Raw genomic sequence first — 26,213 nt, 5'->3', positions numbered from 1 at the left:
ATAAATACAGATGTAATTTTAAATACCTGTGAAGTTATTAACAGAATCACATTTGTTGTAAGCAGCAAGCTAAAGTTGGATACTCTGCGTTCGTTTTTTTCATTACAGTATATTGCTTTTTATTATAAGTTGATGAAAAAAATTCCTGTGACCTGAGTGGAGGGAGAGGCATGAACTAGAGGTGGGATCGTTATAAAAAGGCAGACTGCGGCAGATTGTAAACCTTCCCAAAAGCAACAAAAAGAGAGGGAGAAAAGCCACAGCAGCACATAGCAGTCTTAGCTCAACACCGGGAAGTTTGAAGTAATTCTATCTGTGTCGCGTTCCTGTGAGTGGTCACTGGTCTGTGTTCTGGAGCAGCAGTTGAAGAAGGTTTCACTGTCAGGGTCTGGGAGGCTGGGTGGGACCCGCTGACTCTGAGGACCTCAAAGTACTCAAGACTGGTCGACACTCTCTCAGTGCTAGGGGGTGGAGGGGAGCCCTGTATGAACTTGCCTGAATTGTGAGTCTCTCACTTGTGTTTAGCTCCACTTGGTGTGCCAATCCGAGCTCATGGGACACAGGACATTTAAGGCAAGTATAGCTTGACACAGGAAGTAGAACCCTCATTTCTCTGGGGAACTTGGGTCTAAGATGGTTGGTTCGTCTGTTCCACCTATGTCCTCCAGGTATTCGAAAGGCTGTCCTCTACCAGCCCCACCCACCTCCCTTCCAAAGCCGCTTCCTCTTTAAAATGAGGGAGGACTCAGAGACCTGGATTTCATTGGCTGCACCCAGCACTCTTTAAGTCATGACTTGCCTCTCTCCCTAGCGCCAGGGAGTGGAGCCTGTGCCCATCCGTCCTCACCTAGGCTGGGCAGTGGGAGGGGCCAACTCTTTGGCCAGTCCGACAGCCCTTCTATTTCTTGTCTTCCTTCCCTCAGGCTTGGTGTCCGCTCCAGAGTAAATCAAATCAACACACACACACACACACACACACACACACACACACACACACACATGTATCCTTAGAAAGTTTGACCATTCCCTTGAGGTTAGTTTGACACTGAACTGTCCCCCACCCTTGGGAAGCAGAGGGACAGTGGAGGAAAGGAAGAGGAGAGGAGTCCATTTGTGAATGCTGTTGTCCCGCCAGGCTCTGGGAGCAGGGGCAGGCTAGTGGCCTTCCTTTTCTGCACACACATTCCAGATCGGCCTTGTCCCACTGCACGGGGAGGGCAGGTGAAAGAAAGAGCTCTTTTTACCTTGGCTAGAGATTTGTGCCCCAGGTCCTTCTCTGCCCTCTGCCCTTTGCTTCTTTAAAACATTTATTTTAAAGTGTGTGTGTGTGTATACACAAGCGCGCATGCACACACACACACACACAGGTGCCTCCAGAGGCTAGAGGTGACATACCCTCAATGGCTGGAGATACACATGGTTGTAAGCTGCCTGATGTGAGATCAAACTGGGGTCTTCTGCAAGAGCAGTGCATCCTCTTAACGGCTGATCATCTCTCCAGCCATCTCTACCCTTGCTCTTTAAAGTGGGATGGTGGATGTCATACTCTTCCAGGATTTCCATACTTGTCCCTAATGGGTCAAGGCAGCCAGGCGACGTTCTCATGAGTCCAGTGACCCTTGATGATCTTCCTGCAGAGATGAAGGGTGCCCACAATGGGAGAGTGGGGCTGGTTCAATACCAGAGGAATCTTCTTGCCCCTAGAGTAGATGTATTATCTATTATAATATGTATATGATATATATATATGTATACTGTGATATGTACATGTGACAGCTCTCACCCCTAGAGTAGATGCATTATCTATTGCAATATGTATATATGCATATATGTATATGTAATATGTATATATGCACATATGCATATATGTATATTGTAATATGTACATGTGACAGCTCTTCTTGGGATACTTCCAGGTTGCTGCTGGGCAGCTTGTTGCTTGGGAGTATGTGAGGATTCTGGGGTTTTTTTGGTTTTGTTTTGTTTTTTGTTTTCTCTGCCATTTCTGCAGTGCTGATCTAGTAATGTTTAATCACACAGTAATTAACGACTACAAGGCAAAGGGAAGGTCTTGGGAGGGGAGGGTGGCTCTTGAGCTGGGATGAGAACTCAAGGAATGGTATGGCAGGGCCAGGTAGTTAGTGTGGCCTGTGGGTCCAGCTTGGAGCTCTTCTCCTTTGTGCTGATTTTTATGTGTGGCACATTCAATGGGAAACATTCTTAGGGTGAAAGTAGTGTGGCATTCTGTCCACCTCTGGGCGGCTGACATTCACTGTGTTGTCACAAGTCAACCAGTCTCTTACAGATGCAGCTCGGTGGGACTCACTGGAAACCTTTACAAGTTTTTCAACATCTTCAAATATGTTTATATACAAGTTGTATACAAATACCCACAGCTCCCATGTGACAGAAAAATCTATCCTAGTTTGCCTATTGCTGTAATAAAAGTCACGACCAAAAGCAACTTGGGGAGAAAGAGTTTATTAGGTTTACAGGCCACATTCCTTCATGGAGGAAGACCAGGACAGGAGGAGCCTGGAGGCGGGAACTCAAGCAGAAGTCTTAGAGGACACCGTTTACTGGCTTGTTCCTCGTGGCTTGCTCAGTCTGCTTTCTTATACAACCCAGGACCACCAGCCCGGGGGTAGGACTACCAGCCCAGGGGTAGGACCAACCACCCACAGTTGTCTGAACCATCCTATATTAGTCAAGAAGATGTTCCATGAGATAGGTGCATAGGCTAAGGATGGAGACAATTCCTCGGCTGAGGTTCCCTCTTCTCAGGTGACTAGTTTTTGTCAAGTGGACAATGGAAGCTGACTATGACAAACTCTCAGCACCACTGTATAAAAGATTTAGAAAGAGAAATCTTAGGAGCTGGAGAGAGGCTCCTAAGGAGTCTCTTTAGGAGAATCTGTAAGACTCTGAAGTCAAGAGTAGTTACTGCTCTTGCTTGGCAGATAAAAGCACTTGCTGTCCAAACCTTAAGGTCAATCCCCAGAACCCACGTAAAGGTGAAACCACAGGCCAGGCAGTGGTGGCTAGTGGTGCACACCTTTTGTCTCAGTACTCTGGAGGAGAATCTTTGAGTTCCAGGCCAGCCTGGTCAACAGATCAAGCTCAGCCTGCCTTTACCTCCTGACCCAAGTGTTAGGGGTAAAGGCATGTGCTACCGCATCTGAGGCCACAAGTATTCTCACCCACTCTCAAGCCCCTAACACTCCTGCCTGGATCTCAGCCCAGCCTGACCCAAGACCACCCCCCAGGAGCTCTCAGGAAGACCACCATGCTTCAGATCCTCCTACCCCAGACATCTTTCTCCTCTTCAGCAATTCTTGGGCATTCTGCTGCAGCCACTACAGGGGTCCAGGGGCACAGGCTCAGCTCACAGGGACCTCCCTCCCAGCCTTGTCCTCTAGGAGTTCCGGCCCTGATCCTCTCCCTCTCTGCAAGCTTCAGCCTCATAGGCACGGTCGCCTTTCTGCAGTAGCAGCCATGGAGAGACAGGCCCCGGGCATGTAAAAAGGAGCTGGACTCTGCAAGCAGATGGGCCTTCAAAGCTTAGCTTGATGCCCAACCTGGACTCAACCCTTTGGACTGGGTGTGTCTGTCAATCTGCCAGGGGAACTAGATTGACGCAACACTACTCTGTCCTTTCTCACATCTCTTGCTTGACCAAATCCAGGGCACAAATGACTTCTTATCTAGCAATCAAGGCAGCTACTATTGCAATGTCTTTATCTAGGTTTTTAAAATGTACTCAGAGAGGTCGGCAAGGGACTGTGGAACCGGAAAAAAAGAAAATTCATGAGGACATCATCTAGATGTATGATGGTGTGGTGAGGGACAGGACCTAGTTCTGTATGAGCCCAGGGTGCAGGAGGGAAGGTGAGGGGTTCAGAGCTTCCTGTCTACACTGGAGACAGAGATGTCTGAGGTAGAAAATGGCCACTTGCAGGCACCCATGCTCCAGGGTCATTGGCTGCTGTATGGAGGCTCCGGGAACAGGGTCCTCTAGAGGAGCCCTGGGTGGGCAGACGCACAGACACTTGGCTCTTCTTTGCTTCACCCTCTCCTGACACCTGAGGTGGAAAGGCATCCTTGGGGTCCCCTCTCATGGGTGTTGTTTGGCCACCTTCATTCCCTCTGGTCTCTGTTGTCTTCCATGTGTTGTTCAGGGGGTTACAGCTTCCCTTTGAGGTGGTGTGGGGTGTGTTGTCAGATGCCAAGGGATATTATGGATGCCTCAGGGCTATCTCAGAATACAGTGTAAGCATTTCAGTAAGGCCATGTTGGCTACAGCAGGCTACCCAGTCTGAGTGTCTCCCTTACTTAAAGAAATGGGCGCCACCCTTTCCCTCCCTTGTGCAGTCCTAGTAGCTCCCTGGAATGCCCTGGCAGGTCACATCCCTCCCATGCCCACAGTTGCTCACTGGATGGCCAATGGGACTCCAGCTCCCAATGGTTCCAGGTAGGCTATCTTCTCACTCAACACTGTGAACCTGCACCCACCTTCTGGATCCCTCACTTGGCACCTCCAGCTCGAGACAGCCCCATTGCACTGCTTTTCCATCTCCCTAGAAGTTCCTCCTTGTTCCTAAGGATTCCCCCCAAAAGAGAATATACATGTATTTCCATTTATTTCAAGGCATGGAGCAGACATACCCCAGGTTGGGGAAGGAGAGAGACAAATGGATACAAAACTTGGAAAATGAAAGGATCAGATACAGTGGAGGTGGCACCAACTAAGTATTAAGGCTCCAAATGTGAGTACGCATAGGTGCACACACACACACACACACACACACACACGCACACGCACACGCACACGCACACGCACACGCACACACACACACACGCACACAGGCACGCACACATGCACGCGTGAACGCACAGAGCATCATCCACACAGGGTCAGGGGCTGGATGCAGAGGCTGCTCACTACACGCAGCTGCCTCAAATATTGCAATTATATGTAGTCAGAATGTCAACAGAATGGGAAGACTATTGGTCACAGAAAGTGGCAAGCTTGAGCCTCCCTGGCCTTTGGGGCCAGCCCCTGGGCACTTCTCTTGCTTACAAGCTCACACTGCAGTTGGCCAGGGCACTCCTCCAGCACAGGTGGGCTCCTCTGGCTGTAGGGCAGATGTGGGTGAAGTAACTACCTCGACAGGCTTCTGTGGAAACAGCTTAATAACAGGATAAAAGCCCCAGTGCCTTCACCAGAGTATCTACAGCCTGTCCATGCTTCTGTGAGCATGAGATGGGCAGACTGTCCAGAAGTCAACATTACCACCCAAAGAGCCCTGCGGAATCCTGGAGTCTTCCTGCTGCTTCTGGAATCCTCACTCTCTCCTGTGCTGTGGCAAGGGGCTGTCCAAAGCCTGCACAGGCCCTCCTGACCCCCAGATCTGATGCCATACAGCAAGTGGGGGATGACTTGGGAGTGGCAGCTCGAGATTACCAGGGGCGCACTGCAGGGAAGAAACTGCATTTGGCTTTAGCATTAAGGCCGGTGCTAGGTGGAGGGCTCCGTAGGAGAGACCAGTGCTCCCTGGAGGGTCCTACAGCTGGAGTCACAGCACCCTCATAGCCCCAGGCCCCACCTGTCATCCTCTTGTACTAGGACCCTTTTATTCCAGGGTGTGGCCATGCATGTGGGCCCCACCGCCTCCGCAGGCCGGTGTAAAGTGCTGGGTGCCTATGAGGGAGTTCTGCAGGTGTCACCTTGCTGATCCCAAGGGTTCTTATTTGAGGATATAGTTAATGAATAGCTGACATGTCAGGAAGATGCAGAGCAGGAACCAGGAGCGGGGATTCTGCAGGAGGTTGGGGGCCGGCGCCTGCCCAGCTCGCACTGTGGAGCTTAATATGGTTGAAAGGTGCCTGGAATGAAAGAGACAGAGGCTGTGTCAACACCAGCATGATCACCCTCCCTGCTGATAGGCTAGTGTGGGACAAGGTGGCATGTCTGCCAGCTGGGAAGGGACATGGCTACAAGTGTGCATGGGAGCTCCTTAGGGAGAGGGGTCCCAGGGCTGCACTTTCTGTGTGTCAATTGTGGGACAGGAGGATCTGGGCTTGGGGACTAGGCCTCTAGCATCCTTCCTGCCGGCCCTGGGGTGATGTCCACTTCCTCAATCCCCTGTTGAAGTCCTGAACACTGGATTATTTGGAGATAAGATCTCTGAAGAGGTGGCCACATTAAAAGGCTCACTAGGGTGGGCCTTTAATCTAGACTGGGATCCTAAGAAGAGGGGATCAAGACAGAGGCACACAGAGGACGACCATGTCTACAAGCCAAGGACTGGGCACTGGGAAGAGCCAGGCCCGAAACTTCTATCTTAGACTACAGCTTCCAGACACATTCTGTGTCTTGCTGGCATCCTAGGCTGTGTGTCGACCAGGGACATAGGATCAAGCCCACCAAGTCTGGACTCTGATGTCTGTTTCCTGGGTGCAGAAGTCATTTTGGGGGTGGGGTACCAGGTTTTCCTTTCTTTGCCCCTACAGCTTGGGAAAGGAACAGCTTGAAAGCCACGTGACTGTATTGTTGAGACACTGACTAGAGGAGTCAACCTGGATTGACTTAAGGATTCCTAGAAACCTGGGCGAGCACCTCCAGGGAGCTCCATCCACAGCAGGCACAGCCCACTTCACACCTGAGCCCTGGGTCAGCCCACTGTGGCATTAGAAGAACTCCAGAGACCCTAGAATCCCCACTCTCACTAGCTGATATAATTTATGTGACCGCAGTAGGAAAAGCAAACGGTGTTGAGACCCAAGGCTTCATTGATGGCGGTCTGCAGGCAAAGCACAAGACAAGTCCAATCCGCCGAAAGATGTCATGTTCCAATCATCTCCCACACCCTTTGCCTCTGACTGTAAGTCGATTTTCCACACTCTCTCCCGTGAATTTATGAGGCTATTTCTATACCTCCAGAGGACACTGTGATGTAGGAAAACAGGAAAAACTGGCACTTGGCATGGGGTTGCTGCAAGGTTGGCAGAGCCATCACCTTTCCTGAGGCTAAGGTACAATCTCTGGCTAGCTACACTGACTCCAGGCTTTCTGACCCAGGGTCTTGTCACTCCATCTCCTCCCTTCAGGCCACTGCACAAACAAAGGGCCTCTAGCCAGCAGACTTCCCAATGTCCAAACCGACAGCAGTTGACTTCAGCCAACGCATAGTCAGGCATCTAAACCTCTGCCCGACTGAAGCCTACCTGACCCAGGAGGTACACAAGCACATCCCAGTCCTGTCTCCCCCTCCTGGGTATCCCAGCTCTGACTCATTTCCTTCCAGCTCTATGTCTCTACCAGTCTATCCTTTAGGCAAGACCTGGAAAGGAATTTCAGTCAGTCGAGTACTATGCCAGTCATGGGCTGTCTGGAGGATGGGCCCAAAGCTCCACATCCTCCCCATTCTACTCTCTAGATCCTCTTGTCTTCTATGAACCCATTTCACAGAGAAGCAAGTGGGTTGGCATATGACGCCCTCACATGATACCGTGTGCTGATAGAAAATCCACTGAGGTCACATAGTGCACTTTCCAGATACTCCCTTTGCTTTGAGGATCCTCTATGCAGGGCGCTGGTGAGCTACAGGGAGTCTGAGGTGTTCGTGAGGGCTGCTACCTGCTTTCCCACACCTGGTAGTCTTCCCCGGCCCCGACGAGCTCCTTGGCCCTGTACATTTTTCTAAGTTCCTTGCCTGTGCCCAATAGCACCTTCATGAGGGCTGTGCTGCCCTATGCTGGGAGCTCCCTCCACCCACCATGTTCTTACCTATGTAGCTCTTGCTGGGCTTCCTGAATGGACAGCACTGCCTCGTGTAGCATCTTTAGCCGGTGTACCTCTCGCCTGCACCGAGGACATGGGCTCTCATTACCTGAATATCCAGGATGGAGACAGCAGGGAGAAACAGATCAGGGTAAGTTGGGATGTCCTGGCTGACCCAGCTCCTGATTTACCACCCTCAGGAGCCAGACACAGACACACAAGAGAGACAGGGAAAGGTTAGGAGAGGATGCAGGCTCAGCTAGCTTGTAAGCCTTAGAGATGAGTCACTAAGACATGGAGAATCCACTGCGGGTGTGGGGACAATGTTGGGAGACATAGATTACTCAGTAAGAGCAAAGGAGCAAAACATCTCACCAGGGCAGGGGCAGGGGCGGAGGTCGAGGCAGGGGTGGGGGCGGGGGCAGGGGCAGGGGCTGGACAATGGACAATGTCCAACCAACCTCTTACATTATCCTTGCAGGTCAGGAAGATCCTAGCCTTGGACCACTTCCTCCCCATCCCCTTTTTGAGAGTAGGTTTCAAGTATGTGAGGCTGACCTTGAACTTAGTAGCAGAAGATGACCTGAACACCTCATCTCCTGTGTGACCTCCGGAGTCTGGGTTATGGATGTGTACCACCATGCTGGGTTTATGTCATGCTGGGACTGACCCCGGGCCTACATATGTGCTAGACAGGCATTCTGCCACTGAGCAACATGCCTAGCAGTCTCTTCTCTCCCCCAGGTCCTGGCTACAGCCCTCACCAGGCCTGACTCCTGCCTTTGAGAAGGCAGATCTCTTAGGGAGAGGGCAGGGATGAGCAAAGATGTACTATGAGAATACCTGCCCCCCACCCCCGGGTGCTCATTTCTGGAAGGTGCTTCCTGGCCCTTCCTATCCTGCAGAGGGGCTGCAGGCAGGGACTAACTCTTTCCTTCTGCCCTCCCTGCTGGTCAAGGTCCAAGGTGTTCACCAGCCAGGGCCGAGACTTTACCTAGCATGTATAAAACCCTAGGAGCCACTTACCAGGGACAAAGTCCTCATCAGAGAGGTCTGGGCAGGACTCGGGAGTGGAGCCGCTGCTCTCAGTGACCTGGCTATGGCCCGAGGGTTGGTCGCTGGCTTTGCGGAGCCGCCGATCAGAGCTAGGCCTCTGTAAAGAGATGACATCACGATACTTAGTGCCTTCTCCCATGGGCCCTTCGGGGACATGGTGTCCGTTCAGGTCAGGATGCACTAGAGTAGGGCAGTGGGCAGAGGACAGAGCTGAGGCTTTGCAGTGATTTGAATTTCTGCAGGGCCTGAACTGCAGCCATTCCGTCTTAGTGGCCTCAGTTTCCTATCAGGACCATAGAACGGTTGGCTTCCTCTGTAGGAATGAGGGCCAGTCAGCTCTGCCACCAAGCTGACACATAGCCAGTGCTATTCACACCTGGAACCCAGAGCCTGTGGCTAGGTTCACTGGCAGAGCCATTCACAGTCTCGCCTTGCGTCCGGGCATCGCCCTCCCTCTAACCTGGGCTCTCCCAGCCCTTTGTCATCCCTCCTGCTTTTCCCAGGCCCTAGGCAGGGATGGATGTTGGCTTTCCCTCCTCTTCTCTGGGCTAGCCTGAGCCTGGGTTTCTTTAGTTATGGAATGGGACAAAGTGACTTCAGGAGCTGACAGGCTGGCACAGAGTCTCCAACTGTGAGGCCCAGGGTGCCCATGAACCAAGTATTTTGCATCTTGGGTTCCCCACTGGAAAGGAAAAAGAGCAATGAGGAAGGAGCCTGGTGACAGTGAAGGCCACTGCCAGGCAGGGTCTCACAGAGATGGGCACTGAGGGAGGAAGGCCAGATGGCCAGGTGGAGGCCATGAGGGCCTCAGGGGCGGCCATTCCCACAGTTGAGCTCAAGCCTGGGCTGGAGCCTTGGAAAGGGGAACTGACCTTGTGCCTGGACTCGGGACTCCCCAGGAAGGTTGTCTGGCCAGACATAGTCTCCCTCTGTAGAGTGTGAAGAATCCCATCTTGCTCATATTGGGCAATGTCCTTCAGCGGGTCCCAGGGGCTGAAGCTGAAGGGTCCAGATAGTGTCGATCAGTAAAGGTGATGACCCTTATGGGAGTGGGTTCTGTCCTAGCCTAGACCTCAGCTTCTCATGGTGACCCAGGGGATAACCACTATTCAGGGGTTACAAGGAAGGCTGGGGGGGGGGTCTATCTGACCACCCCTCCTTATGCCTCACCCCTAAGGTAGTACTGAAAGCAGGGAGAGGAGATTAAAGATTCCATGGCCTCTTCAAATCAAGGCGGACACGGTAGACTCAGCCTGCAAGCTCCCGCCCCACCGCACAGGCCCCGGGCCACCTGCTACTCACTCCTCATATCGGTAGCGCCACTCCTGAGTGAGTGCGTCCAGGAAGAACAACTGTGGCTTCCATGGAGTGAGGCTCTGCTGGTGCTCACGGGCACGCTGCCGCTGCGCCTCTTCCAGCACACACTTCTCCTGTGTGGCTTTGTGCTGGTCACCCTCACAGATGGCCCTGGTGACATGCTGCCAGAGCCTGCAGGTCAGAGGACCAAGGAGCTCAGAGCGGGACAGCTCCCTTCACTGGCAGCTCACAAGCGATTGCCTCTAGATTGGAAGAGGGCTTAGAGTGTTCCCTGCTTGGTTGCCTTCAGTGACAAGGGGCTGGCTGTCTTGCAGGAAGCCTGTGTCTCCCAGGTCTTGATTCTACAGTATGAGCTGTATTTTTCCTAAGCTGGGCTCCTGCCTGGTACCTGCAGGGATCTACTTGTTGGCAACGATGGGGCCCTCTCCCACCAGCTGTCCCCAGCAGGACGGGTGATCCGGCATGAGGGATCTATTCTGGGACTGTCCTTGTCAAAGACATCCTAGAATGTGCTCCCAGCATCGTGACCCTGACAACCCTCCACCTGGCCGGCCATCACCGTCTGTGGTCAGCAGGGCTCCTGGGTACAGGGCCTCACCTCTCAGACTCCAGTTCACTCTGCTCTTCCAACAGCACCGTGTGCCGCTTCAGCCGCTGCCTGCGGACCTCCTCACTCGGAGTCCAGAAGAGCTCGGTGCCTCCACTGCCCTCTTCCTTGATAAATACATCTCTGTCCTGCCCCAGACGGCATAGCAGCATCAGAGCTGCTGGCCCAGTTGGTGACCACCCTAAGGTCCAGCTAGGCTCTCCCTAAGGGACGACGTCTTACCCAGTGTCCAGTGAGGCGTGCCAGGACTTCCTCCCCTGACATGATCTTCCCAGAGATCTGGTTGATGCTGGTGCTGCTCCCAAAGAATGGCTACAAGCGCAGAAGGAAACCAATGAGTAGGGAGGAGGGGCTCTACCCAGAGGCGCATCCTCAGAGGTACAGAAAAGTCATTCTCACAACTATGGCTTAGACGAGGCTCACTACTAGAGAAAAAGGCCCTCACTCCAGTGCCTCAGTCTGGGCTCAAATCTATAGAGTCTCCACCATTAGGATAGGACAATGAGACTTAGGCCAGCAGGCTGTGCTATGTGGCCTTTGGGTGACCCCTTTCTCTCTCTGGACCCTGTCTGTCCTATTGGGATGCAAAGCCTTCTACCCCAGCTGTTCTTGTTTGGGGCACTTCGCCTGCCGAGGAGGGAGGGGAGCCCCACCCGAGCTCCAGGCACTCCCTCCCACAGCTGCACACATTACCTTGAGCTTGAAGTCCAGTTCAGCTTGGAGATTGTTCTTCTCACACTCGATGGTCACTTTCCCTCCTAGCTCCATGGTCATGGTGCCATACAGGATCCCTGAAATGCAACTGGTGTTGGGATTCAACCCTGAAAGCCTGTGTCACTGCGCAGGCAAGGGAGGTGCATGAAGGGGTTTGTTAAGATGGAGCCAGGACCAGGACCACATCTGTGGCTGCGTTCTGCACCAGCCCTGGAACTAGGAAATAGATGTCTCTGCTCCCTATTGTCTCACAGGACTGTGCCAGTGCATCTGAAAACTCGGTATGTCTTTTTCCTCAGTTTCTCATGTGGTCATATGGAAAATATAATCTAATATTGAAAATAACCATAATTGTCGTTTGACTAGGAATGGCCCCTGTAGGCTCATATATTTGGACACTTATTCATCAGGGGGTGGTACTACTTGACAGGGAGTAGGAGGTGTGGCCCTGTTGGAATAGGTGCAACTTTGTTGGAGGAAGTGTGTCATTTGGGGTTTCAAATGTCCAAGCCAGGCCCTGTGTCCCTCTTTCTGCCTGCAGATCCAGATGTAGAACTCTTAGCTATGTCTCCAACACCATATCCGCCTGCATGCTGCTGCTTCCAGCCATGATGACAATGGACTAAACCTCTGAACTTCCAGAGAATTGGAGATAGATTCTCAGTACCCATGTGGTGGCTGGTATCCATCTAAGATCAGTTCTAGGGGAATCTGATGATCTGATGCCCTCTTCTGGTCTCTTTGGTACTGCAAACATATGATGCAGACAAAGCACACAGACAAATAAAAGTCAAAAAGCTAGTCAAGTGGTGGAGGTACACACCTTTTAATCCCAGCACTTGGGAGGCAGAGAATGGTGGATCTCTGCCAGTTTGAGGCCAGTGTGGTCTACAGAGTTAGTTTCAAGACAGCCATGGCTACACAATGACACCCTGACTTAGAAAACAAACAAACAAACAAACAAACAAACAAACAAACCGAATAACGAGATGGTAAAGAAGAGGACTGGGAAGAAGACAAATGGAGAGAGGGCTGGAGAGATGAGATAGAGGAAGGGGCAGACCTAAGGATCTGAGACCTTGGCAGGTCCTGATTGCTAGCAGTTTGTCCCCAGAGCTTTCCACACCACAGGGACTCTTATAAACTGTCTCTTGTCGTAAGAGATTGCTGCAGAAAGCCTTCCATGGCCAAGGAAGCATTAAGGACCAACATCAGCCTGGCTTTGGGGGGTTCAATAGATACTCTCTGTGTGGTCCTAAACACCCTGATTTGTAAAGCTGATAGACTCCCAGCAAAATTACATCTTATCTAGGGCCACAGGTCGCCGTTGTTGGCTCCTGGGTTTTTAATCTACCTTCTAGATCTGGGTGCTTCCTTTTATGGGACTATGACACTTACATGTTCTGTTCTCTAGAACTTAGACCACAGAATCATCCATTGAACAAGAACAAAAATAGGTTTTAAAAAGAATTTGTTTTGTTTTGTTTTGTTTTTTGAAGACAGAGTTTCTCTATATAGCCCTGACTGTCCTGAAACTCACTATGTAGACCAGGCTGGCCTCAAACTCACAGAGATCTACTTGTCTCTTCCCCAGAGTTGTTAAAAGCGTGGGTCACTGAACAAGTTTTACTGAGTGTCTTTTAAGGGACTGCTGTTGGCTGTGGAGATACATGTAATTCATACACAGGGCATGAGGCTCCCAGATGAGGAAGATAAATCAGCCACATTTAAAACCATAGTGGGGAGAGTTCTCCAGACCCTTTCAGAGTAACTGCCTCACAAGAAACTGATGCTTAGCTCTTGAGAGTGCCACATTGCAGCAGAACACATGGCCAGAATCCCGTAAGATTGGGCTGCGTGCTTTTCTAGAGTCTGGCATTTCTGTGCTTGTTTCTCGGAGTGCACACCACCCTGCTGCTTTAATTCACTTGTCTCTCAGGTCAGGTCCTCATCAGCTCTGCCATAGACTTACAGACTCTCAAGACAGGAACTTGGCAGGCAGGGTGGAGACAGGGGCATTAGTCAATCTCTGCTCCCCAAATCAAGCTGCACTTGTCAAGATCATGCCTTGGGTTATCCGAGCTATGCCCAGTCAAAGGTGAGTTTTTTATTTTTTAATTTACTTATTTATTTTTTTATCTTTTAAGATATGGTCTCATTATGTAGCTCTGGTCTTGAACTCACAGAGACCTGCCTGCCTCTGCCTCCTAAGTGCTGGGATTAAATGGGATTAAAGGGTATGAGACACACCATACCAGGTTTAAGAGATTCTCTCTCTCTCTCTCTCTCTCTCTCTCTCTCTCTCTCTCTCTCTCTCTCTCTCTCTCAAGTTCTGGGGGTTGAACACTAGCCTCAGCATGCCCAGAAAGTGTTCTACTGTTTAGCCTCAGCCTCAGCCTCCACCAGAGGGTGGGGAAGCTCTTCCATTTGACATTACAATATTCAATGTCACTATTCTTTCTTTTTTTTAAATATTTATTTATTTATTATATGTAAGTACACTGTAGCTGTCTTCAGCCGCCATTAGAGGGTGTCAGATCTCTTTACGGATGGTTGTGAGCCACCATGTGGATGCTGGGATTTGAATTCATGACCTTTGGAAGAGCAGTCGGTGCTCTTACCAGCTGAGCCATCTCTCCAGCCCTCAATGTCACTATTCTTAAAACCGATAGAACATACACGAAAAGTGGACCTTAGAGGAAACCCTGGACTTCAGCTAAAAAGCAAGCCTTAATCTAGGTTTGCCATGGAAGGCGCCTGAGATGGGAGGCTGGAGACGGGTAGGAGCCCACAGGCATTATACTTCTGGGTGACAGGTTTGATGTGGAGTGTGTGTGTGTGTGTGTGTGTGTGTGTGTGTGTTGCTGGGATTGTACCCAGTGCATCATATATACTAGGCAAGTGCTCTACCACTGAGCTATGACCCCAGCTCCTTTTCTATCTTTAAATTTCTAGACATTGTCTTACTTAGTTATCTAACTGGCCTTGACCTCACTCTGTAGCCCAGGCAGGCCCTGAAGTTTCAATTCTCCTGCCTCAGCATCAATAGCTGGGATTGATCACTAATACAAGAGGAGCTAGAGGCAAAACCAAAGAGGAGAAACTAGCAATCCACCTGGAGTTACACACTCAGCTCTGAAACATCACCCACGAGGTTGGGACATCTTTAAAGGAGCTAACAGTCTAGCGTCTGCTTGGTTGGTCTTGATTATCAGCTCCACCTGAATTTGGAATCACCTAGGGGACACACCTCGGGGTGAACCTATGCAAGTGCTTCCAAGGAGGTTTAACAGGGGAAGGAGGACCCATCCTGGATATGGGTGGCATTCCCTGGCGTCCTTGGCTGCATAAAAAGGAGAAATGACCCGAGCTCCAGCATTCATCTCTCTACTTCCGGTCGGTGGATGCAATACGACCTACCCCACCCCCATGGTGGGCTGTACCCTCAAACTGTGATCCAAAATAAACTCCTTTCTTCCTTCTTTAGTTGTTTTCAACTCATGACAGTAACCAGACAAGTAACCAATACTGCCCCCTGTGCCACGACCAAGGGCTAGCCTGGGTAACAAGTGGGGCCTGGGGAATGGCACAGTTGCTCACCTCGGCAGTGGGCATAGGGCATGGTGAGGGTGTACTCCTCCTTGCGGTTCAGGAAGGTGAGCTTAGCCTTGCCGTCCAGAAGCGCCGACAGTGAGTTCCCTGCAAGGACCAAGCAGGGGCTGTTTAGGGCACAGACCCTTAGCATCAGGCTGCTGTGGGGACTCCAAGGTCTGAGTGTTCTTACAACATATCCCAGAGTTCCCCGCACTTTCATCTGGGGCACTGAAGGAGAGACACAACCTCTGGGTCTTGGGTATCATAAAGGCTCTGTCTAGTTTGCACCTGTTATGCATGCTGAGATGTCATCTGACTTGCAGCATGCTAGTGGTCTATCTCACTCCACTACAGAGTTTCATGGAGGAGACTATGAGACTTAGAGCTAACCTGAGGCTGGGGCATAGGTGGGAAAGGTAAATGGAACCTGGGTGCAGATGCCACATGCTACCCTCTACTGCTGCCAGGCTCACAGAGGCCCTGAGCACACACCTGTACACTAGTGATGAGGCTAAACAGGGACCTGCTGGGGAAGTGTGTCGGTGAGGTTCCTAGGCACTGCTATTCCCAGGCTCAGAGCAGCACAGGGCAGAACGTGGCTGCTCCGCCCTGCTCGGGACACTCAAGTGCTTTCCACCAGCGAGGTATGGCTTCCAAAACGCTTGATGGAACCCATGCAATGGGATACTCTGATTTCACTTCTATATATCTACCTACCATCTATCTATCTATCTATCTATCTATCTATCTATCTATCTATCTATCTATAACCATCTCCTGCCTTCTACCCACCCATGTCTGTCTGTCTGTCTGTCTAACTATAACCCATCTCCTGCCTTCTACTGACCTATGTCTGTCTGTCTGTCTATCAACTCTCTACCTTCCACTTCCATTTATCCATCTACCTTCTAACTGTCTGTTATCTATCTTTCTACTTTCTGTCCATCTACCTATTATCTATCTATTATCTGCCTATTACCTATCGCTCTGTTTTCTACCCACCTATATATGTCTGTCTGTCTACTATCTACCTATCTACCTACCTTCTATCTATCTACTGATCTTCTGGTTTTTTAATTTATCACTTTATCCATCTACCTACCTACCTTCTGTCTGTCTATCTGTCATATATCCACCATCATCCATTTGCAGTATTGGGGATGGAACATGCAGCCTCGGCACGCTGGGTGTGCACTTCCCTCTGATCTGCAGTCCACCCCCCCTTTAATCAGTACAAACAGCCACATGTGGCTGATGGCTACGGAATCCAGCAGCTCTGTTGAAGCAAGTCCCTCCCTGCAAGCTTCTCCTTTGTTTCCTGACTTCCCTACAGGTGTCCGCTTTCAACTGACTTGGGCCACCCACATGGTCCCACCAGTGAGGTTCTGGGGTCCACTGCTTCTGAGTGAGGTCTTCCCTCACTTCCACAGGACCCAGGCCCCGCCATCCCGCCCCCATCCCCAAGGGCCTCCTTACCATAGAACTTAGACTTCGCTGTGATGCTACCACTCATGCAGAAGCCATCTTTTCTGTTGCTGACATAGAAGGCAGACACGGGAGGGTGGTGAGACACCTGTGTGAAGAGAGAGGGGTCTAGAGAAGGCTCTAGAAATGACAATTCCAGACAGGACATCTGGGTCCCATGGGCAAGTGGGAGGTGATGGGCACATTCCTACAAGTACCAGGACAGAGCCTGGATCCCTGTGTCTGGGAACCTGTTGGAGTTTCTGAGTCATCTACGGGTGCCCCGCATGGGGAAGTCAGGCTGTCCTCCTTCAGGTGATCCTCTGTCACACCATCATGCTTCCCCTTCTGGAAGGATCCCCATGGATGGTGACCAGGTGTGGAGCCTGTCCCATGGCAGGTACGGGCCACTGAAAACCCCACTCTCAGTCCCACAAGGGCCTGCCCACCACCCACTGCACACAATGTGCTGGAAGGCCAGCTGGGCGGTAGGGTCTTACCTGTTCTGCTATGTAGAAGGTGTGACTGTTGGTCTGAGGGTGCAGCCAGCGGCAGCGAAAGGTCTCCCCCAGAATGGGATTATAGGGTTTCTTGATGCCCTGTGGAGAGCACAAAGACATGATGAAGACATGATGGAGGAACCAAGAGGAGAGAGCCTGGATGGGGTTGTTCCTGCCTTGAGAAGAGGGTTTGGCACTCTTATTCTGCTTTGGGGAGACTGCATTTTGCTGGTAGCTTGTGTGTGTGTGTGTGTGTGTGTGTGTGTGTGAGAGAGAGAGAGAGAGAGAGAGAGAGAGAGAGAGAGAGAGAGAGAGACACATAACTGGGTCAAAGCTAAGCTTGGGGGGGTGCCAGGCTTCCAGCAGACCTTGGCCTAGCTTAGTTTACTGCATGACTCTGGGTTGGTTTCTTCTCTCTGGGCCTCAGGCTCACACTTATGCAATGAGACACAGATCTGGAATCAAACTCACTGTAACCTTTCTTGCCTCTGCCTCCGGAGTTCTAGCATTATACGTGTGAGCCCCCGCTCCGCCCCATGTGTGTATGTATATGTTTGTGAGTGTGAGTGAGTGTGTGTGTGTGTGTGTGTGTGTGTGTATATGTGTGCATGCGCATGCGCGCATGCCTGTGGTGGTTGGCAGTCAACCCTGAATACTGTTCCATCTTGTCTTTGAGGTAGGGACTCTCACTAGCCTAGAAGTTGCTAAGCAGGCTAGGCTGGCTGGCCAGTGAGCCCCAGGGATCCTCCTGTCTCTGCCTCCTCAGCACTAGGATCACAAGCATACGCTGCCGCACCCAGCCCCTGTGAATTTTAGTAATGAAATTCAGATCTTCATACTTGCAAGGCAAGCACTTTACTACTGACTCAGCAACTCCCAATCTCCCCTCCCCTTTTAGGATGTGTTCTAGGGATGAGAAATGTCTTAGCAGTTAAGAGCACTGACTGCTCTTCCAGAGGTTCTGAGTTCAATTCCCAGCAACCACATACATGGTGGCTCACAACCATCTGTAATGGGATCCAATGCCCTCTTCTGGTGTGTCTGAGGACAGTGATGGTATACTCACATGCATGAAGTAAATCTTAAAAAAAAAAAAAAAAAAGATGGATTCTCACTTATGTAGTCCAGGCTAGCCTTGAACCTCAGGAAATCTTCTGTCTGTGCTTCCCTGGAGCTGGGATTACAGGTGTACACCATCATGTTTGGCTAGAATCTTGGTTGCCAAGTTTACGGACTATGGAACCCCAGTTCCCACTGGCCCTGCAGGCCACTCCATAACTAGGGTGGCTCTGTTACCAGCAGAGTCCTAGGCTTGGAGTTCTCAAAGGGATTCCTCGACAAAACCTATAGGTGCCTTGTAACTTAGGGTCAAATGCTCCTTTCCTGACACTGTTGTGTGTAGTGGCGCTTGTCACGTAGCCCAAGGCTGTTTCCTCAAACACTGGGCAAGGGTTGAGCTAACGGGGACCAGCACTGGGTTGCCCTCCACCTCTGGGTCTGGGGCCATGGTGGGAATAGCTGGCTTTCTCCCACGCTGTGGAGGAGTCAGTCCCACTCCCTGTGGGCCGGCAAACCCCTTGGCTGAGACCCTGCCCTTCCCGCAGACCCATCTCACCTTGGGCTTCTTGTAGAAGCCAGACAGGTACCACCGGAGCACAAGCTTGATGCGGCAGTAGGGGTCGTCCTCTGCTGCTGCCCTGTGGTGGGGTGGAGAGCACTCAGGCTGGGGTCCCCAGCTCCCCTCCTCAGCACCCACCCCTTTCTCCAGCCATCCCAACCTCCATCTGCTTGGCTCAAAGAGGCAGCCTCACCCCAGATGACCTGGGCACCCTGCTCCATCCTCCCAGGTAGGCTGGAAGTAGGCAAGTGCGTTCAGCACATAGCGAGAACAGTGCAGAGACTGACTCCACACCAGCGCAGAGGGACTCTGCACACTCGGGGCTGTTTGGTGCCCTCACCTCTAGGAGGAACCCTGGATGCCCACGCCTTTATTTCCCTCTTCCTGACTCCACCCTGTCCCCTGCCTCTGCGGTTCATAGGGGTGTGGGGCCCCCTCCTGCTGGAGGTGCACCTGGAGAGCAGGTCTCCGTGGTAATAGTAATCAGAGAGCTTGCTGAGGAAGGACCGAGGCTCCAACACGAAGGTCGGCAGCACCACGCGGGACAGGTCCATGCCAGGCCGCAGCTGTCGCAGGAGCACCCACATCAGACTCTTGTTTTCCTCTGACACTGTCTCCACCTGGGAAGTCTCGTCCAGCTGCAGCAGAGGGACACGACCAGGCCCCATGAGCTGGGCTATGAAGCCCCTGCTCTGGGTAAGGGAGCTGAGGGTCAGGAATCCAGGACAGCACATCTGACCCTTGCCCACTGGATGCCCACTCTGTGTGAACGGGTGCCACCACCCACCCATGCTGGGATTAGGAGTGAAAGTTTCTCAGCAGGTCTGGGAACAAGACCAGCTTTTCTACTCTGGCACCCTGGTTCTGCCTGTCACATGTCTCACCGCCATGGTACCATTCACCACATGGCACATCCACAAGACCCTCACCAGAGGCCACATCCACAGGGCTGCTGGTCTCCAAAACCCTGAGTTAAATACCCCTCTTGTCTAGAAGTTCCAGCTGCAGGAATCTGGTTTCCCCAATCCTCTGTGTTTTTAGGTGTGCTAGGCAGCTTTCTGCTACTATAAGAAATAACTTGAGGCAGTCAAGTTAAAAAGAGGAAAGGTTTGAGCCAATTTCAGCACTAAGGAGGCAGATGAAGTAACCAGCCTCGACTACAGAGTGATAAACTAAAACAGCCAATCAGGGCTACACAGAATCGTTGGGCCTCACTGCTTTGAGTCTCTGGAGAGGCAGTACACCATGGAGGAAGTACCTGGCAGCACACGTGTTCATGGTTAGGACACAAAAGAGGAAAATATCTGTCTATCGGATCCCTCTGAGGCCACTGTCCCCATGACATAACAGGTTTTACTCCCCCCCCCAAGGTTTTTCCACCTCCCAGCTGTGACAAGCTGGCAACCAGATGATCCACACTCACCATGCAGATGGCAACACTCAGGTGGCACACAGGTGCCTGACTGGGGTGAGGGGCTCCCAGGGGCAGGGTCATGCTAGGTGTATGTAGGTCCCACTGTGTATAGCACTGGGTTGGAATCTTTCCTGAGCTGCCCATCCACTCTGGCCACACTCCACCCCAGCCCAGGGAGGCTGTTTGTTTGGGGCTGGACCCTCACAGCACCCCTGCATCTCATGCTAGGCAGGCAGGGGAGAGTTGAGCTCTGAGCCCTGCTGTGTCCTGTGTCCACTCTCAGTTGATGGGGCTCTCACCTCTCCCAGCTCCTCCTGGACCTGCTCCACATAGGTAGTCCCCCTCCGTGGCCCACCAGGGCTGTCCAGCAGGTCGCTGCCACTCTCGTTGGTCTTGCGGCTGTGATCCTGGGTCTCAGCATCCGAGTCTTCAGCATTCTCTCGCTCTGACTTGTCTGAGAACGCATCGTTCTCCAAGGCAGAGCCATTCAGCCTGGAGAGTAGAAATGCCCATTGGCCCCTAATTCTAGGTGACACCCACCTGAAAGAGGTACCCGGCCTCTTTCACTGCAGGGATGTCACACATTGCCTTATGCCGAGTGATCTATATTTATACTACTGCTCCTGTTTTGTCAGTAAGGATGCAAAGACTGGTACCCACAGGAGAGAACAAGTCTGTCACCCCAGCTGACCCATCTCCTGCTGCGTAGGGGACACCATGCGGATCACCTCTCACCCAGCTCACTCACGGGAACAGGTCTTGGTCTGGGATGGTGGCCGAGGTGGGGAGGCCGTAGAGAGAAGAGGGAGAGGCATCAGGCGAGGAACCCTGCTCCCCATCTCGGCCCTGCTTGCATGTGCTCAGTCGAAGCAGGCTGGAGCAGCGAAGGGCCAGCTCCAGGGCATCTAGCCAGCAGCGGCCTAGGGGACACAGAGGGAGTCTGGTGGGTGGCTTCCCCTCTACTGCCCCACCAAGGAGCCTTAATCTGCCTGTTGTCTGAAAAAACCTTCAGAAACTAATCTCCAGCCAAGGAATCCCGACTTTTAGTCATGAAACTTCTAGTCCCACACCTCTCTCCACCTCACTGGGGTCTTGTTAAAGATCTGCCTCCCCACAGACCCAGCCTTGCATGTAGCCATCCTGGCTACATGAATGGATATATACTAAAGAGACAGGTGTGTCCCCCCTTCAGCCAGAGACTGAAACAGTGGGCCCCGAGGCACTGGAATTGCCCCAGGAGTCTCACTCTGAGGGAAGAAAAGTCTGAAGCCTGGTACTAGGCAGAGGGGAGCTTGTCTCCCAGAGACCTCACACAGGGCTGAGAACTTGTCAGACCACCTTGCAGGAGAGACTGGAGCTGAGACAGTGATGGGTCAGTGCCGGGCAGGACCACACCCTGACCAGGACTCTTAGCTCTGCACTCCTCCTGCCCTCTGTTTAAACCTAAACTTCACATCAGGACTCTGAAGATAGACTTGAGGATCTTGGGTGAGTATATCTTGGGGTTGTCAGGCTTTGGGCTGAGTCAACAGCTCTGGGAACATGTACACACATGTGTATGTCCTTGGGAATGACAAGAATGTGGGATAGACATCAGGAATCCTATGACTGAGGGCAGAGGCTGGGCAGGGGTCTTACATGCCAGTGAGGGCTGAGGGATAGCGGGGGAAGGGAGGGGGGAAGACAGGCAGGGCCGGGCCTCTGTTTTGGCCCTGAGGTACTGCTTTCTTTATGACAGTGTGTGCATGAGTATAGAACTTGGGTTAGACCTGCATCATACCACTGTTCTCAGGGGTGAGGCGGGGTGGTAGGAGGGCACTGTTAAGAGCTATGGGGAGAGGGACCCATGCAGGTGAAACCAGTGTCTCAGTGTGACTACTAACAGTAGCACTTCCATCTACACCTCAGAGTCATCTATAAATGATACCATGCATGCCCAAGGGACTCATGAGTGAGGGTCTCAGCTCGAGGCAAGATGAAGTTCTTGATTCCTTAGCTTGCATGCTGGGTGTCCCTGGGAAGTGTGGACTTCTTTCCTTAACTCAAAGGTACAGAGCCTTTTGTCTGAGAGCCCCTGAGGCTACAGAGGGATGCTCAGGGGACCCACCTGGTACCTCGGAGCTGCCCCTGTTGCTGAGGGATATCTGAGATCCTGCTGGGCTTGGTTTGAGCACAGTGCTACCTCCCGTGATGCATGGCATTTGTAGGGGCAGTGAGGAGTCATGGGAGGTTTTACAACCCAGGATGAGAGCTGGTCGCAGAACTAGACTTAGGGCCCAGATGTGCATTTTGTGGCTGCCACAAAAGGCTTGACATCCTGAATGTTACACAGCCTTTGGGACCCATTTGAAGGCCTCTGCCTCTTGCAGGAAGCCCATCCTGATATACATGGGATTGCAGAGGACATTCTTCCTTGACTGTGGCCCCTGACAATCAGGGCTTCAGCTCTGGTGGTTGGCTTACTGGTAACTGCCCCCCCCCCAAGGTGTGCAGTCTCTGTGAGGACATAGGTTGTCTGTATCGCCCAACAGGTTCAATGACAGAGCGTGTGGACAATATTAAAAGTAGTCAAAATAACCCAGAAGGGAGTGTGGATATAATTTCTGACCACCAGGGGACACCATAGCACCAGCAGTTAAGTTATCTGCAGGATTCCAAGCCTGGACAGCTGGGTCCTAGGAGTCAGGGACTTGGACCTCCAGCAGGGGGAGCCACAGCCTGACTAGAGGCTGTCACATGAAGGACTTCTGATAATGGGGCTGCTATTTGGAATCTTCTACCTAGTTCAGAGAATCTGGGACTTGGGGAAGCCCACATTAATATCTGTAACCTATTTTTACCAGAATACCTCTAGGCTGCCTGTGACTTAATTTACCCATCAAATTCACAACTGTCACTTGATTGCTTCCATACAGCCCTGGGAGTCCCATAGCATTAGGCTGACAAGTACAATTAGTCCCATTTAATCTGTGGGAAATCTGAGGCTTGGCTGAGAGAGGGGTATCACTGTAAGGTTAAGTTCAGTCTGCGTCTGGCTCTAGGGGACCCTGGGGAGGCAGAAACAGGGCAGGGGGCACTTACCGTCTGATTCAGAAGCGGCCCTGAAGATCAGGTAGCTGCTGGGGAGGGGCTGTGTGATGGAGCCCACACTCTCACCTTTGGGGCCCTGGAGAGACAGAGACCTGCAGGGTCAGGCGCTGGGCCAGGAAGGCTGTGGTTTACTCTGTGTCCCTTCTAATCAAACGCCTTTCCTTCCACTTTGCTTCCTGATTATGGCTGCCAGATCCAGCTAAGGCGAGTCCTGGACTCACAGTTTAATTTGAACTTCAGAGGGACAACAAAGGACTATTTAGTATAAGGAAACCTGTCTGGTATTTGGAATAAATGTGTTGTGTTTTGTTGTTTTGTTTTTGAGACAAGGTCTTACTACATGGTTGTGACTGGCCTGTAACTTGCTGTGTAGATCAGGCTAAACCTTAAACTTATAGATATCTGCCTGCCTCTGCCTCTGGAGTGCCAGGATTAAAGGTCTCACTCATCATGCCATCATGGTGGGCTAGGATAAAATTTGACAGTCAGAATGTTCATATAAAACAGTTTTATTCCCCCCTATCCCCGCGCGCGCACCTTTTTTTGGGTTTTCAGATAGTTTGTTTAGAGACAGGGCTATGTTCACTCTGCAGCCAAGACTGGCCTGGAACTTTCTATGTAGCTGAAGATGGTTTTGAACCTTTGATCCTCCTGCCTCCAACTCATGTGCTGACCTGCCTCGGTTGATGTGAGTATCCTCAGAGTGCTGAAGGAGCCTGCACTGTGCAGGTCAGGCATGCTGATTCTTTTTGAGGGGGGGGGGGATTTTTGGATTTTTTTTTTTTTGTTTTTGTTTTTGTTTTTGTTTTTGTTTTTTTGAGACAGGGTTTTTCTGTATAGCCCTGGCTGTCCTGGAACTCACTCTGTAGACCAGGCTGGCCTCGAATTTAGAAATCCGCCTGCCTCTGCCTCCCAGAGTGCCGGGATTACAGTCGTGCGCCACCGCCACCCGGAGCTGATTCATTTTTTGAGGTGGGTAATTTTAATCCACAATGGGTTTATTCAGCTGTAGTTTGTAAAGTGGGGAAGAATTAATTTTAAAACTAACAGAAGCCAGGAACGGTGGTTTATATCTGTAATCTCAGCAACTGAAAGTGTGAGGAAGGAGGGCTACCACAGGCTCTAGGTAAGTCTGAGCCTTGGAATGAGCTATGAGTCAGTAAGGGCTGTAGAGTAGGATAAACCCTGTCTCCAAAACCAAACCAGCAGCAACAAACCACCACCACCACCAACAACAACAAAAACCCAAACCAGGCAAGGGTGTAGACTCAGGAGGCAGAGGCAGGAGGATCTCTATGAGTGTGAGGCTAGCCTGGTCTGTGTACATCTTAGGCCTGCCAAAGCTACATAGTGAGACCTTCTTTCATGCCACCCCTCAATCCAAAACAACCCTAAACTTTGTCGTTTCTCTGAAACCCACGTATAACCAAGTTTTCCCCTGGGGACCCATGCCTGTCTCAATCAGTTCTGCCTGAGCAGTCCTTGTGGTGACAGATGAGATCTGAGTCTGGGACAGTCCCTTCCTCCTCTCCAGACAGCACTGGATGAGGGGTCTGATGTATAACTCATTCTGCCTCATCCCTACTTCCTGCGGCCTGTCAGAGGATAGCCACCCCTCCCGGGATCCCTTGCTAGGGCTCCCATTTTGGAACTGTGGTCCCAGGAGGACCCTCCAATGGCGCTGACTCTCTGCCTGGTGCCCCGTGGATCAGCTTACCTTCACAGCCCACACAGACTGGTCCAGCGGGTGGAAGAGTTTGAAGCAGAAGCCGTCCTTCTTGGAGGGGCGCTCAATGAGCTCGCAGCAGTGCAGCAGCACCGTGCCCACCCACTGGCCCACCTTGGGCGTCTTGTAAATGAGCAGCACTCCCGGCTTCAGCACACACCACAGCTTCGTCCAGCTCTTCAGGGTCCCTCGGATCTGCGGGAGAATTCATGGCCAGGGTCATCCACAGAGGCTGCTCCCTGAGCCCTCTGTGCAGCTCGGTGGCAGATGATAAGAGGCGGGGACTGGGGTGATGGATTTCTGGAAGCTCCGGGGACTGGGAAGAGTATCCCAGAGCTCTGAGGGGAGTGTGGTCCTCACAGCATCTTGACTTTGGACTCTGGCTTGCAGACCTATGAGGAATCACTTTTATTGGGGGGTCATTTGTTACAGTGCTTAGGGGTCACCCAGACAATTTTGCAGTGACAAACACCTAGACTAGTCTCCCAAGGGCCATGGGTGTCCCAGGCGATAGGAGTCTCTGGGAGTGGCACCTGCCTACCTTCAGGCTGTCAGCCATGATGACCACGCTGGGGTCAGTCAGGGCACTGAACAGCTGCTTTGTGGCTCGCTTCTTCTCCTGACGATAGTTCTCCTTCTGTGCCTGCGACCAGAGCAAACACGGGTCATGGGGTGCATGGACTGCCCCAGCTCCTCCCACTGCCAGCAGGGTACAGGGAAAGGAGAATATAGGGGGTGTGCGTGGGTGTCCTTTCCGTCCTCGCCCTGGGCCAGGCCCACCTTGAGAGCGTCCTTCTTGGAGACCCTGGTCGTTGGAGAGGTACATTCCTTGTCAGATCCATTGCATAGCCTGTACTCGGCCTACAAGAGAGAAAACATGGTGCTGGGAGTGTCAGGGTATAGGCTGCCAGGACCTGGGCAGCAGAAAGAAGCAGTCCCAGAATGACCAAAAATAAGACGGTGAGCTGAACACCAGCCTTCATCTCTGCCTCCTGACTGTGGGGCAGTGAGAATGACTGCCTTAGCCCCGGTAGCCATGCCTTCTCCTCCCTGACCATGACCCTTGAACTATGAGCCAAAAGAAATCCTTCCCTTAAGGGACCTTTATCAGGCATTTTATCTCAGCAACCAGAAAAGTGATATGGTGGGGTTTGCAAAACAGAGGTTTGGTGGCCGCTAGGACGTGATGGTGACAAGTTCCTAGGCTGTATCAGCTGTATCTCCCACGATGCCCAGAATGGCCACCATCAAGGGCTCATCTCTGGGAGACAGATGCCCACTGGCTCTGGAGGAGGTGTGTGTAGAGGGTCAGTGTGTAGGCCAGCTACAG

At 51.8% G+C, this 26,213-nt stretch overlaps 1 protein-coding gene across 1 annotated transcript in view; it reads right to left on the bottom strand.

The window, feature by feature from the left end:
* Positions 1-4,623: 4,623 nt before the first annotated feature.
* Positions 4,624-26,213, bottom strand: part of Osbpl5 (oxysterol binding protein like 5) — a 55,257-nt gene continuing 33,667 nt past the window's right edge. Inside the window, exons 4-22 of the mRNA XM_052194586.1 lie at positions 25,664-25,744; positions 25,425-25,526; positions 24,875-25,078; positions 23,149-23,233; positions 20,816-20,987; positions 20,367-20,559; positions 19,107-19,291; positions 18,651-18,732; positions 17,036-17,134; positions 16,548-16,644; positions 15,078-15,176; positions 11,457-11,554; positions 10,986-11,075; positions 10,755-10,891; positions 10,142-10,327; positions 9,712-9,838; positions 8,810-8,936; positions 7,790-7,892; positions 4,624-5,886 (exon numbers count right to left, since the gene is read on the bottom strand). Of these exons, the coding sequence (XP_052050546.1) occupies positions 5,748-5,886; positions 7,790-7,892; positions 8,810-8,936; positions 9,712-9,838; positions 10,142-10,327; positions 10,755-10,891; positions 10,986-11,075; positions 11,457-11,554; positions 15,078-15,176; positions 16,548-16,644; positions 17,036-17,134; positions 18,651-18,732; positions 19,107-19,291; positions 20,367-20,559; positions 20,816-20,987; positions 23,149-23,233; positions 24,875-25,078; positions 25,425-25,526; positions 25,664-25,744 (2,406 nt within the window). The 3' untranslated portion in view covers positions 4,624-5,747. The remainder of the gene's footprint in view (positions 5,887-7,789; positions 7,893-8,809; positions 8,937-9,711; positions 9,839-10,141; positions 10,328-10,754; positions 10,892-10,985; positions 11,076-11,456; positions 11,555-15,077; positions 15,177-16,547; positions 16,645-17,035; positions 17,135-18,650; positions 18,733-19,106; positions 19,292-20,366; positions 20,560-20,815; positions 20,988-23,148; positions 23,234-24,874; positions 25,079-25,424; positions 25,527-25,663; positions 25,745-26,213) is intronic.

This window comes from Apodemus sylvaticus, chromosome 1, assembly GCF_947179515.1.
Source record: "Apodemus sylvaticus chromosome 1, mApoSyl1.1, whole genome shotgun sequence".
In the NCBI taxonomy this organism is placed as follows: Eukaryota; Metazoa; Chordata; class Mammalia; order Rodentia; family Muridae; genus Apodemus; species Apodemus sylvaticus.
The sequence above is the reverse complement of the archived record's forward strand: the minus strand, read 5'-3'. Positions and strand labels throughout refer to the sequence as shown.